This window comes from Stegostoma tigrinum, chromosome 23 (genome assembly GCF_030684315.1).
Source record: "Stegostoma tigrinum isolate sSteTig4 chromosome 23, sSteTig4.hap1, whole genome shotgun sequence".
Taxonomy (NCBI): Eukaryota; Metazoa; Chordata; class Chondrichthyes; order Orectolobiformes; family Stegostomatidae; genus Stegostoma; species Stegostoma tigrinum.
The window spans coordinates 35,046,056-35,058,493 of NC_081376.1; the positions used below are offsets into that span (position 1 = coordinate 35,046,056).

Here is a 12,438-nt window from a genome sequence, read left to right on the forward strand (position 1 = left end):
GGAGAAGAAAGCGTCGAGCATTCTCGTCTTCTTCAGTCAGAGCTTTGAGTACAGAAGTTGGGACGTCAATGGCTGTGCAAGACGTTGGTAAGGTCACATTTGGAGTACTGCATACGGTTCTGGTCACCCTGCTATAGGAAGGATATTATTAAATTAGAAAGGGTGCAAAGAAATTTACAAGGATGTTACTGAGACTGAAAGGTTTGCGTTATAAGGAGAGGCTGGATAGGCTAGCCCTTCTTTCGAGCTAGGAAGCTGAATGGTGATTTTATAGAGGTTCATAAAATCACGAGGGGCATAGATAAGGTGGATAGCTGAGGTCTTTTCCCCAGCACAGTGGAGTCCAAAACTAGAGGGTAACATGTTGAAGGTGAAAGATTTAAAAGGGACCCGAGGGGCAACTTTTTCACACAGTGGGTGGTGCCTCTATTCAACGAGCTGCCAGATGAAGTGGTAGAGCTGGGTACAATTACAACATTTAAAAGACATTTGGTTAGGTACATGGAAGAGAAAGCTTTCAAAGGATATGGGCCAAATGTAGAAAAATGAGACTAGTTCGGTTTGGAAACCTGGTTGGCATGGACAGGTTGTGCCGAAGGGTTTATGTCTGTGCTGTTCTACCCTATGATTCTATGAGTTCTTGGTAGGTATTCTGCAGAAACCAATGCCAGAGTGTGGTGGATTGGGGTGATGGGAACAGCTGTCTTCAACATCCTGGGCTGGAACGATAGGGGGAAATAAAAACTGGCTAGCATTCATGTTACTGACTGGAAGACCGGACCTGAAATGTTAGCTCTGTTTTCTGCTCCACAGATGCTGCCAGACCTGCTGAGCTTTTCCAGCAACTTTGTTTTGGTTCATGCTACTGACCTCTGCTGGAAGACAGTAATGGATGTGAGGTCAGATCAAGATCAGCTGTGATATCTCACAGGTCATGGGTGAAAAATTAATTATTTAAAGAGATACTAATTCTGCTGCCTTGAACTCATCCTTTGAAAACTTTATAACCTTTCAAATTTTCTGCTTCTGAATTATTCATAAAAGAAATGACAGAATAGAATCCCTACAGTGTGAGAACAGGCCCTTTGGCCCAACAAGCCCACACGATCATCAGAGCATCCCCACCAGGACCCATTCCCCTAAAACCCACCTAATCTACATAGCCCAGAACACTATGGGCAATTTAGCATGGCCAATCCACCTAGTCTGCACATCTTTGGACTGTGGGAGGAAACCGGAGCACCCGAAGAAAAACCACACAGACACGGGGAGAACATGTAAACTCCACGCAGACAGTCGCCTGAGGGTGGAATTGAACCCAGGTCCCTGGCACTATCAGGTAGTAGTGCTAACCACCGAGCGACCATGTCACCACCCTGCTGCCCTGTTTTCTTCCTGGTCATGTTATTCTAAGCTCCACTTTAGTCATTGTTTTATGCCATGCTTTCTATTGAATGATTCATTATCTTACTGCCTTTTGCATCTGTAGTCTTAAAAAGGGCTGAAAAATGGTAGGTGACATCTAAAATTGGCCTTGAGCCCTTTATGTCAATTATTACACCAATGGATATCATGCTACAACCAAAAGACTAGCCACGAGCAACACCTCAAGAGATCAGGTAGTTTTAGATACAAGTGTGATTGTGCAGAAAGAACTTGCATTTACCTGCTGGACTACTGCATCCTCAGGATGTCCCACAGGGGTTGTCATCCAATGAGGTACTCTCTGAAGTACAGTTGCAGTTTATACTTTGTGACTATTAAATTATGACGAAGTGTTTTCACTTGCATTTACTATGTTTAGATTAGGATCCTAATGTCTGCATCTTTGTGTTCTTAAATACTAGATTTGAAGTAAAAAGTATTCTGTGGTGTTGTGTGCCAAACAGAGCAAGAAAACACAAACACCAATAATTTTGATAAATGGAAACAAATGAAGGGACCACCTGAACCTCTGCACTCCTTGAGGAAATGTGACAAAGTTCTGTGACAGTCGCTAAATTCTTAGCCTTCCTTGCTTTCCTCCTTCGCAGTTGGTATGAGCCATGAGTAATTCTTGCTGATCAGGCATTCAGAGTTTCATCTAATAAAGCTGGCAGAGAGAAGGAACTAAACCATTCAGAGTGCCAGGCAGATAATCAATGGGACATAACAGAGGAATGAAATCCTTAGATAGGGTGGTAAAGCAATGGGTAATCAGATTCAAGATCACCGTTTCCAAGTTATACATCTGTCTCTGATTTAACTTGGGAATTACTTTGACAATGGGATCCTAAACCTGTTGGGGGAGGGGGAGAGATAGTGGTGAATTTTCAAACCCATACTGCTATATTCTTACCCATCTTTATTTTTGCAAGAGCAAACTATTCATCCCTGTCTTGATTTTAACTTCTAATGAAAACTTAAATAATGTACAATGAATCAGTGGGGAGAAAAAAATCTTTACATGTACTGCTCTAGTCCCTATGCTAGTGTTTATATGTTTTATCTCGTTTCAATAACTACAGTGATTAAAATTAGTCACTTTGATTTCAACTTTTTATTCATTCAAACCATTGGGAATATGCACCTCTAATCTTCCATTCATTTAAAGCTATTTAAAATTGAAGTAATGCTTTCAAATCTTCCCAAACACATCAGTAAAAAGAGACACGACATTCCAATTCATCCAAGGGACACAAGTAAAACAGCTGAAGAAATTATTTTCAACTGTGACCTTTATTATTTTGTGAATTTAGCAATTTGAGGCTCTTTCCACTATTAATATATCGTACAATAAATATCAATTAAACTGCACAGAAAATGCCCCGTTAAAAAGTTCCAACAAAGGAAACAACATTTAGACATTTATTCATGCCATTCAACTGTATCAAAATGTATAAATAAAAATGCATTTGCTATATGCGATGATAGTAACGGTGTCTGAACTGCTCAGCATTGAGAGAGTGGCCTTTTCTTTTAGCTTCTTTATTCTTTGACCATGTTCTTGAACTCTGGAACATAAACAAAAGATTTCAGAATGAAGGCGCTTAAGTAATACAATTATATTTTCATAAAAACTTTATAAGTACGAAGTTTGAATTTGTCCTAAGCTATTTGATCAATATGAAGCATTGGCTTTTCAATACTTGAAGCTTTTGAATACACTCCATATTCATTTCCTGGTGTTATACTGGGTTGACCCAGACTTGATCCCTGGAATGTGTGGGAGCAGGGAGAAGGGAGGGAGGAGTGAGGAAGGTGTGTTGATGACCTTGCAGTCTTAATCTGTACCCTTCAGTTAGGGGCTCCTGTGTTCAACCACTACTTAGTGGTCCTTACTGGTAAATTCAATTTTTTCTACTTAAGCAAACCATTGACAATGAAGTATTGACAGTGATGGTAGTGATGGCTTACAAGGTGGACACTTATAGATTATTTCCCTTGGCTGGGGCATCCAAACACGGTATCAGGGCAATGGATTGATCATTTATGATTAAGATGAGGATGAATTTACTTGCTCAGAGTGATATGAATCTTTTGAATTGAAACGCCAGAGGGTTATGGCTATCCCATAATTGAGTACATTCAGGATAGAGACCAAAAAGACTTTAGATTTATCAGAAAATCAAGGGATATGGCCCTTAGGATACGATAAATTGAGTGGAGGTACAAGATCAGCCATAATCACATTGAACAGTGGAGCAACCCTGAGAGGATGGATGATCAACTCCTGTTCCTATTTTTGTTTTTCTGTTTTTAAAACTGAAATAACTGGCTGGTAGCTAAAATGTAATAAGGTGATTGAGAAACAGGCCATAAATCAAAAATCAGTAACTTCAGGGCATGAAGATTACAAAAATGGAAAACGCTAAAAAAATTACCTTAGCTAAGATAAAATGGAAAGGAATCTAGTATACCACACTGCGATATATAAATTTTACTCATTATTAAATTTCTGCAGCAAAATATGTTCTGTTAAAGGGCTTAACACACCATCAACTCCGATCTTGCCATCATGATCACTGTCGCCAGCAGTAAGGAACGCATTGGTCTCAGTGTCATTCAGTTCCCGTGCACTTTTAGAAAAGCTCTGAAGGAACAGTCTAAAACCAAGAAAAACAACAAAGTCAGTCACTGAAGTATGACAGTTAGGAACAAATCAAAAGCAATGGACTGGGTGTACTCTGAGATTAAACATTAAAGATACATACATTTTTATTGCTACACATTTATCATAAATATGATATTAATGGATCACAAACAGGATGGCACACAAAATTAGTGTTTGAAATAGTCAGACATTTTTCACATACAATCAATTTGAAGCCATTTGTATTAGAACATAGAACATAGAACAGTACAGCACAGAACAGGCCCTTCAGCCCATGATGTTGTGCCGACCATTGATCCTCATTGATGCACCCTCAAATTTCTGTGACCATATGCATGTCCAGCAGTCTCTTAAATGACCCCAATGACCTTGCTTCCACAACTGCTGCTAGCAATGCATTCCATGCTCTCACAACTCTGTGTAAAGAACCCGCCTCTGACATCCCCTCTATACTTTCCTCCAACCAGCTTAAAACTATGACTCCTCGTGTTAGCCATTTCTGCCCTGGGAAATAGTCTCTGGCTATCAACTCTGTCTATGCCTCTTATTATCTTGTATACCTCAGTTAGGTCCCCTCTCCTCCTCCTTTTCTCCAATGAAAAAAGTCCGAGCTCAGTCAACCTCTCTTCATAAGATAAGCCCTCCAGTCCAGGCAGCATCCTGGTAAACCTCCTCTGAACCCTCTCCAAAGCATCCACATCTTTCCTATAATAGGGCGACCAGAACTGGACGCAGTATTCCAAGTGCAGTCTAACCAAAGTTTTATAGAGCTGCAACAAGATCTCACGACTCTTAAACTCAATCCCCCTGTTCATGAAAGCCAAAACACCATATGCTTTCTTAACAACCCTGTCCACTTGGGTGGCCATTTTAAGGGATCTATGTATCTGTATCTATGGATCCCTCTGTTCCTCCACACTGCCAAGAATCCTATCCGTAATCCTGTACTCAGCTTTCAAATTCGACCTTCCAAAATGCATCACCTCGCATTTATCCAGGTTGAACTCCATCTGCCACCTCTCAGCCCATCTCTGTCAATGTCCCGTTGCAGCCTACAACAGCCCTCTATACTGTCAACGACACCTCCAACCTTTGTGTCGTCTGCAAACTTGCTGACCCATCCTTCAATCCCCTCATCCAAGTCATTAATATTAATATTGTGCACACTTCTTGAAAATGTAGTCCTTTCCGTGTCTCATTTTATTATTAACACACCCTCAAGTGAGCAATACCACAGGACATCTGCTAGTGATGGACAGAAGTACCAAGGTACACCAGGTGTCATTTGTGAGAAGCAATGCTTCAAAAAATTTCCAAACCAAAGTATAACCAATCATCAGGGAAATACCCCCGGAAGTATTCATAATTTATCTTAGGAAATTTTAACTGCAATTATTCTCTGATTGTTTCAAATTTAGGGTGAAACAATTAAAAAAAGTTGAAAAAATTCTCAGTCTCTGTTACAGCTTTCATTTTACCAAGATTTATTTGTTTCATTCGATATCTGCAAGAATATAGGCAGACACAGCATAAAACATAAAGCTGGTGTAGCCAACAGTGTAACAAGTTACATGGCCTCCCATTGCCTTGCAGCAAGTGAGCAGCGACAAAAGCTATTATGAGCCTCATCTTCTCTTTGCCTTTCCAGGAATTGTTATGAATGAAAACTAAAGTGTCTTGTGACTAAATTTAGAGATTACACAAACTAAGTTACATATAACACAAAAATAGAAAGTGGTGGAAAACCTCAGCAAGTCTGGCAGCAACAGTGGGGAAAGAAACAAAGTCTAATATCAGAGGTAGTAGGAACTGCTGATGCTGGAGAATCTGAGATAACATGTTGTGAGGCTGGATGAACACAGCAGGCCAAGCAGCATCAGAGGAGCAGGAAAGTTTGACGTTTCGGGTCGATATCCTTAACATCAAACTTTCCTGTTCCTCTGATGTGACGGCCTGCTGTGTTCATCCAGCTTCACACCGTGTTATCTCAAAGTCTAATATCACTTTTCTTCTAAGGTTTTTTTATCCCTGATTTGATCAAAGCTTTCAAGCTTTCAAATATATTAAAAGGAACAGAAAGGATAGAGAGAGTGAGAAACTATTTTGCTAACTGTGGTGCCCAGGACTAGATGGCATTGTTTAAAAGTTATTGCTAGACCTCTCAAGAGTGAGGGTGGAAACATTTCTACATGCAAAAGGGTAGCATAAGTTTGGAACTCCATTCTGTAAACAACAATTCATTCTAATTCAATGATTTTGAAACTGACATTGATTTTTGTTAATCATCTGATGATATTAAGGATGTTTGTGCAAAAGTCAGTAATATGTTAGATTACACATCATGCTATGATCTCAACGAATGGCAGAACAGGCTCATGGGATTAAATGACCTCCTCCAGTTCCTGCGTTCACTTCCTATTATCATTTTGTCTTAATATTAGCGAATACCTTTAGGAGGGAATATAAAAAGTAATGAGGCTATCTACATTTCAAAAAGAAATGGACACTAAAGAATAAAGAAATGGAATTTGTGGTGTAATTCACCCAAGCAAGAACAAGTTCATAAACGCATAGAAAATGAATCTCAACTATATGTATGTGTGTTCCAAGACATTCAAATGCTCTGGTAGCAATGTCAGGACCTGAGGCAAGGTACCTGTGTGAGTAAGTGTACATGTGTGTGTGAGAGAGATATATCAGATGCACAGATATGGTGAGATGAGCAATGAGTATTCAATATGCAATCATCAATAGACACTGTTTAGCAAAATAAAAGTGGATTCCTACTTCAGCTCATTCACTTCAATGTACCCACTCTGATCCTGGTCAAGGATGTTAAACACTGCAGCAAGATCATCATCTGACTTCTTGGTCAAGCCGCTGGTTACGAAGAATGTCTTGTGATTGAATGCACCTGCTGTTGAGAGAGAAAGAGGAAAAAGGGAAAGATAAGACCAAAGAAGCTCTTCCACCAACTAACACCTGAATCCTCCTTTGCCACGGAACATTTGAAAGGAATCGATTTCCCTGTAGCATAAGCCCCACAATATCAGAAACGCTTCTCAAATTCAAGGTTTAACTGCTCTTAATTAACTGTTTACGTTTTGGGATGGCATATTTCCTATGAACTTGTTTAGACATTGACATATTTCAACTACAGATTCCTAAAGGATGAAATAAACTTTTTTTTTAAAACATGGGGTCAATTTCAGAATAAGGGACCTCCCTTCCATGAAAATATTCTTGCTCATGTTGTTGAGAGTTTTCAATGTCTTTTTGAAAGAACATAGCCGACGAGGAACTGGAACCATTTCTTGGTGTCCAGCTAAGACACGGCATAAGAAAAATCAAATACTTCACCGGCACATTCCGCCAGGGCTTTCTCGATGTCTTTAGCTTCCAGTATTGCGGTCATCGAAGCCATACTGGAAAATAACAATGAAAAGAATCAGTCACTCACTGCTTTCGCTTGTACATCCCCTATGGGCACAACAACATTTTCTCTACTTAATAAAAGACTCCTCTCTACACCTTCTGATTAAGTGTCCGGTTACGTTTTTATATGAGTGGGATTTGGCAGCACCATGTCTCCACTTGCTGAGAGGATTCTTGCTCGATTGAGTCTTCTTCGTTCCAGCTTTCTTGGGCCGAGTGAGCAATTCTTTCTTTCAGTGATGAGGAGATCGAAGAACAGACTCGTACCACTCCACCGTCCCCGGAGGATAGATGGTCAACTTTTGAAAGTTCCAATAGTATGCACCGGCTTGCAGGGCTTCCCACCCCCAAGTGTCCAGCGTTAAATTAGTTCTTGCATTCCAAGGCAGCGAGAAGATCGGCTGAAGAAACAACGAAGACTCGAAACAAGAATATTATTCTCCCTCTTATAGCGGTTGGTTCCTCGTTGTTGCATGTGTTAATTTTGCCGTGATGAGACCTGAAGGAAGATTGAGAGGAGTCTGGTACAACTCACCTGTTCGGTGGATCTTCTATCCTTTTCAAAGGCGAAACAGGAGGTGAAGAGAGCAAGTGCAGTGCCCAGCTCTAATTCACGCTGCTCCTTATATACCCTTCAATTTGCAAGACGTTTGCAGAATTGAAATTTCATCGTCATCGCGGTTCCTTGAACACGGACCAGGGATCAGTGTCAAATGAACTTACCAGCTAATCATTTTCTTAAACCTATTTTTATCTGAACAGAATTTATATTTAATAATGATCAATAACATCACAAGTCCAGTGATTATTCCTGAAACACAAACGGGGCGGGGGTCTCTATTTTTGTAATTGTTGCAAGAATTTAAATACTATGTTATTTCAAACGCGTAAACAAATCTTGATGAACTCAAACGGTACGAAAATGAGAAATAAATGTCTTTTGTGGGGTGAAGGCGACAAATTGGAATTTTCCTGCAGTACAAAACTGTACACACCTTTCAACATTCTGGTCGCCAAACGTGGAGACTTACAGCTCAGAGGGAGATCGTTCTGCCCATCTTCTCCACGCACTATATTACCTGTCTTTTCTTCAAATTCTGCTTTGTAAATGCGATTAGTGTGATTGAGTTGGCTCAATCAGCTGTCAAATCCCTTTGTGGCGCTTCGTGACAATTTAATTGAAGTCATAGAACGACACTGCACAGAAAGACACAACTTATCCCATAGGTCCTTCCGTGAGCAATCCGATTAATTTTCTTTCTCGTGTAGCCTTGCAATTTTTCCATCCAGCCGTTATCTGTTTTTTTTCGTGAACTACTACTGAATCAGCTTCTACTCCTTTTTAGCCAGCGCAATCCAGACCCCAATAATTGGCTGCCAAAAAATCTCATCTCATTAAATTAAAACGGAAAGTGCTGGAAAACTCAGCAGGTCTGGCAGCATTTGTGGAGAGGGAAAGAAGAACTAACGTTTCCAGTTGGACACCACTTTTTCAGAACGAAGAAGATCATATCTGACTCAAAGTGTCAGTTCTGCTTCTCTCTGCACAGATGGTACAAGAACTGCTGAGTTTTTACAACATCTTCTGTTTTGTTTTTAAGATTTCCAGCATACAAAATATTTCCCTTTCATCTCACCCCGGTTCTTTTACAGATGAACATAAATCTATACCCGTGGCCACTGACACTTCCGCCAATGCAAACAGTTTCTCTTTTATTTACAAAATACTTCATGATTTTGCAGCTTCCATTAATCTTCCCTTAAACTTCCTTGTTCTGAGGTTATCAACGCTTTGAACCTATCATTTCATACCAACCAGTTCTCAACTTATAAATCTTCAACTGACCTCCAGTCTCAACAAGCATTTAGGGAAGAGAGTTCCAGATTTCCAATATTCTTTGTATGAAGAAATGCTTCCTGACATCACTCCAGATCTGATTCTAATTTTAACATTACACCCCTTGTTTTGGACCTACTCCCAACAGGAATAGCCTCCTTATCAGCTCAGGAGGTCTTGTGGGGTGATGGATAGCATCCATGACCCTGAACTAGGAGCTCTATTTTGATTCCTACCCAGGACCTGAGGAAGGTGTATCCATAAAATGGCTAAACAGGTCAGATGCCAACCTGCAAATCCTTCCAACAGATGCCAATGGTAAGAGTGGGAGAGATTCCAGATCAGCAATATGAAGAAGAAAATTTTTGTTTAATTCTTTCATGGGATGTGTACATCACTGGCAAATCCGGTATATTTTTCCATCTCTAATTGCCCTTCTCTATGAATACAGTCACTTACTAGGCCATTTCAGAGGGTAGTTGAGTTAATTATATGATGGTGGATCTGGAGGCACATGTGGGCTAGACCAGGTAAGCTCTCCTGAGACAGATGGGCTTTTATGCCATTTGATGGTAGCTTCATGGTCACCATTACTAAGATGAGCTCCCACTAGCTGCCATGGTGTGATTTAAACCCACATCCCAAGGTCATTAGTCTGGGTCTCTGGATTACTAGTCCAGTAATATTACTATTATAGCACCATTTCCTACCACCACTATCCACAGCCCCAGGCTACAATATGCATGTTGCCACAGCAACTCAGATTCTGAGTGAACTACATTTTCCATATTGAACACCTTAAATTATTTTAAACACCCCAATTAGATCATCCCAATTGAATAGTGAGCACGAGTAAATGAGGGAGAAAACTAACTACATAGATTGTAGACTGAAACAATATGAAATAAGGCTTTGAAAGAGAAATTCAATTAATCACATGACTCTGCTTTTTTCCTTTAGCCCTGCAATTTCATTCCCTTCAAATATTTATCCAATTATCTTTTAAAAATTGCTCTTATTCAAATCTGTTTCAACTACCGCTCCAAGCGGTGCATTCCAGAGATTATTGTGTTATAAAAGTTTGCCTCAGCTCACCAGATGAGTGAGTCTATGTGGGAGAGAAACACTGTGTAGTCCAGTGTATATTTTGAAGATGTGTACTACTATTATGTAAATTTATTGTGACATGTCTGTCTGTTGACTCTATTGCTGCTTACAATCTTCTCTTTGTTTACAATCTTCATTCTTTATCAATTATATACTCCTAGTTTGTTTAATTTCTCCAATTATTTGATTAAGATAACCTTCATTTCCGCCCTCTCCCCCACCATTTCCAGGCCTAAGAGAGCAGGTTACATCGACAAGCCTTGTATTCCATTGAGCAGAGTTATTCTCCCTAGGGCAGTTGAAAATTTCAAAACTATGATTGATACATTGTTAGATAAAAGTATTGAAATATTAAAAGTTAATTAGATGGAGATAATATATGATTAACTGTCATCTGATTGGATGGTGGAACTAGCAACATGGGCCTGAATGGTATATTTCTGTTCCTAAATTGTGTAGCTTCAATTTTGTACATTTACTCCGATGTTTTTACTAATTCAGTTAGCTTAACTTACCAGACAATAAACAGTGATGCCAAACACTTACATATGGTTAAGCAGATTTGCTGCCCCTTTATCTAATTACCAGTACAAATACATCTTGCACTATTTGATCCACAGAGTATAAAAATAAATTTGAGGATGTTCTTGTTACTGACAGCAACCACTAAAACCTTGGAATGATTGTTGACAATTCACAGAGCAATGTTGTTTGCTGCTAGTTTAATTTAGACATTTGGACATAATATGATCATAGTTCAGCATACTTTTCTTCTCTTAACGTGTTATGCAATAATATATATTCTTCAGTATCAGTGGGTATTACTTTCACCTCAGGCTGAGAAGATCACATGTTTAACTCCATAGATTCAGGTACAAATTTTAGAGTGACATTCCTATGCATAACTGAGGTATTGTTACAATGTCAAGAGGTGCTAAGTCATGAAAACCTCTACTTTGGACAATATAGCATGAGAGGAGACCATTGACTCTCTGCCAAATCTAAAACAGCAATGCTGTAGAAGTCTCACTTACTCGCTGGTTCTCCATAGACCTGCACTTTTTTCTCCTCTAAGTATTTATTCAATTCTTTTTTGAGGACTCTATTGAATCTGAATCCACTACCCTACTAAATGTCTTATTCTTTTCTGCTTCTAGGAAAACACTCCAGATTTTCTATTCATGGACCTGTTCATTCCTGGAATCGCTGTAGTAAAACTCTGCTATACAAATATAACCCTTCCTTTCTATTAATATGATCAGAAGCCATTTGGTTTATGTAACACATTCACCCAACATCCATTCTCCTGTAGTCTGCTGAATTAATTAAATTGATCCCTATAGACAACAAGAATGTATCTACTTTCTTTTTGAATGTCCATAATAATCTATCACCTATTTGGTCAATTTAACCTATATTTTAATTATTCTTTTTGCACACTGAACAAGTTTCCCAAATAATTTGTTTTCCTTTTATCGCAATTTGGCTCTAGAACTCAAGAAATGATTCAAAGTTCACAAATCTGTGTCTCGTCACAGTTCACCAACCCTAGTTACAATTTTAATGGTGTTAATGAATTCACAATATAAACTTTGTTTTCTGATTTTAACTTTTGATCTGAAATGGGTGGTTCGTAGTGAAAGTCTGCTTGTCACCAATTATTCAACTGTTGTTGCTACCTTAATCCACTCTCCCAGATTAATACCAGTATGAGGAAGTGGATAGTTTTACACTGTGGTCCTTCTTTTCTTAACAAGAGCTCCACCTTGAAGCTGTAGGATATGAAACCAGGAGGGAAGGATGGATTTGTGGTGTCAACTGTGGCTCAAGGTAACATTATTCACTTCTAAAATGGATACATCATAGACTCAAATCCCCAGCCCAATACTTCAGTACAGAGGACTTTTAGATGAAATGATAAATTAAGATCCCATCCATCAATTTATAATAGCAATGTCAGATGTAC

The 12,438-nt window shown here is 39.2% G+C and overlaps 1 protein-coding gene across 1 annotated transcript; it reads right to left on the reverse strand.

Annotated features, from left to right (window-relative positions):
- Positions 1–2,699: 2,699 nt before the first annotated feature.
- Positions 2,700–8,184, reverse strand: LOC125462088 (parvalbumin alpha-like). The gene is made up of 5 exons (XM_048551595.2): positions 8,064–8,184; positions 7,454–7,518; positions 6,881–7,010; positions 3,976–4,085; positions 2,700–2,993 (listed from the first exon to the last, which is right to left on the reverse strand). The coding sequence occupies exons 2-5, from the start codon at positions 7,515–7,517 to the stop codon at positions 2,968–2,970; spliced, it is 330 nt and encodes a 109-aa protein (XP_048407552.1). The 5' UTR covers position 7,518; positions 8,064–8,184; the 3' UTR covers positions 2,700–2,967.
- Between the last annotated feature and the right edge of the window lie 4,254 nt (positions 8,185–12,438).

Coding starts and splice junctions, on each gene's coding strand:
- LOC125462088 (XM_048551595.2), bottom strand. CDS start 7,517: ATGGCTTCGATGACCGCAATACTGGAAGCTAAAGACATCGAGAAAGCC. Junction 7,011..7,453: donor AGCCCTGGCGGAATGTGCCG/GTGAAGTATTTG, acceptor CTCTCTCAACAG/CAGGTGCATTCAATCACAAG. Junction 2,994..3,975: donor TGGCAAGATCGGAGTTGATG/GTGTGTTAAGCC, acceptor TTTATGTTCCAG/AGTTCAAGAACATGGTCAAA.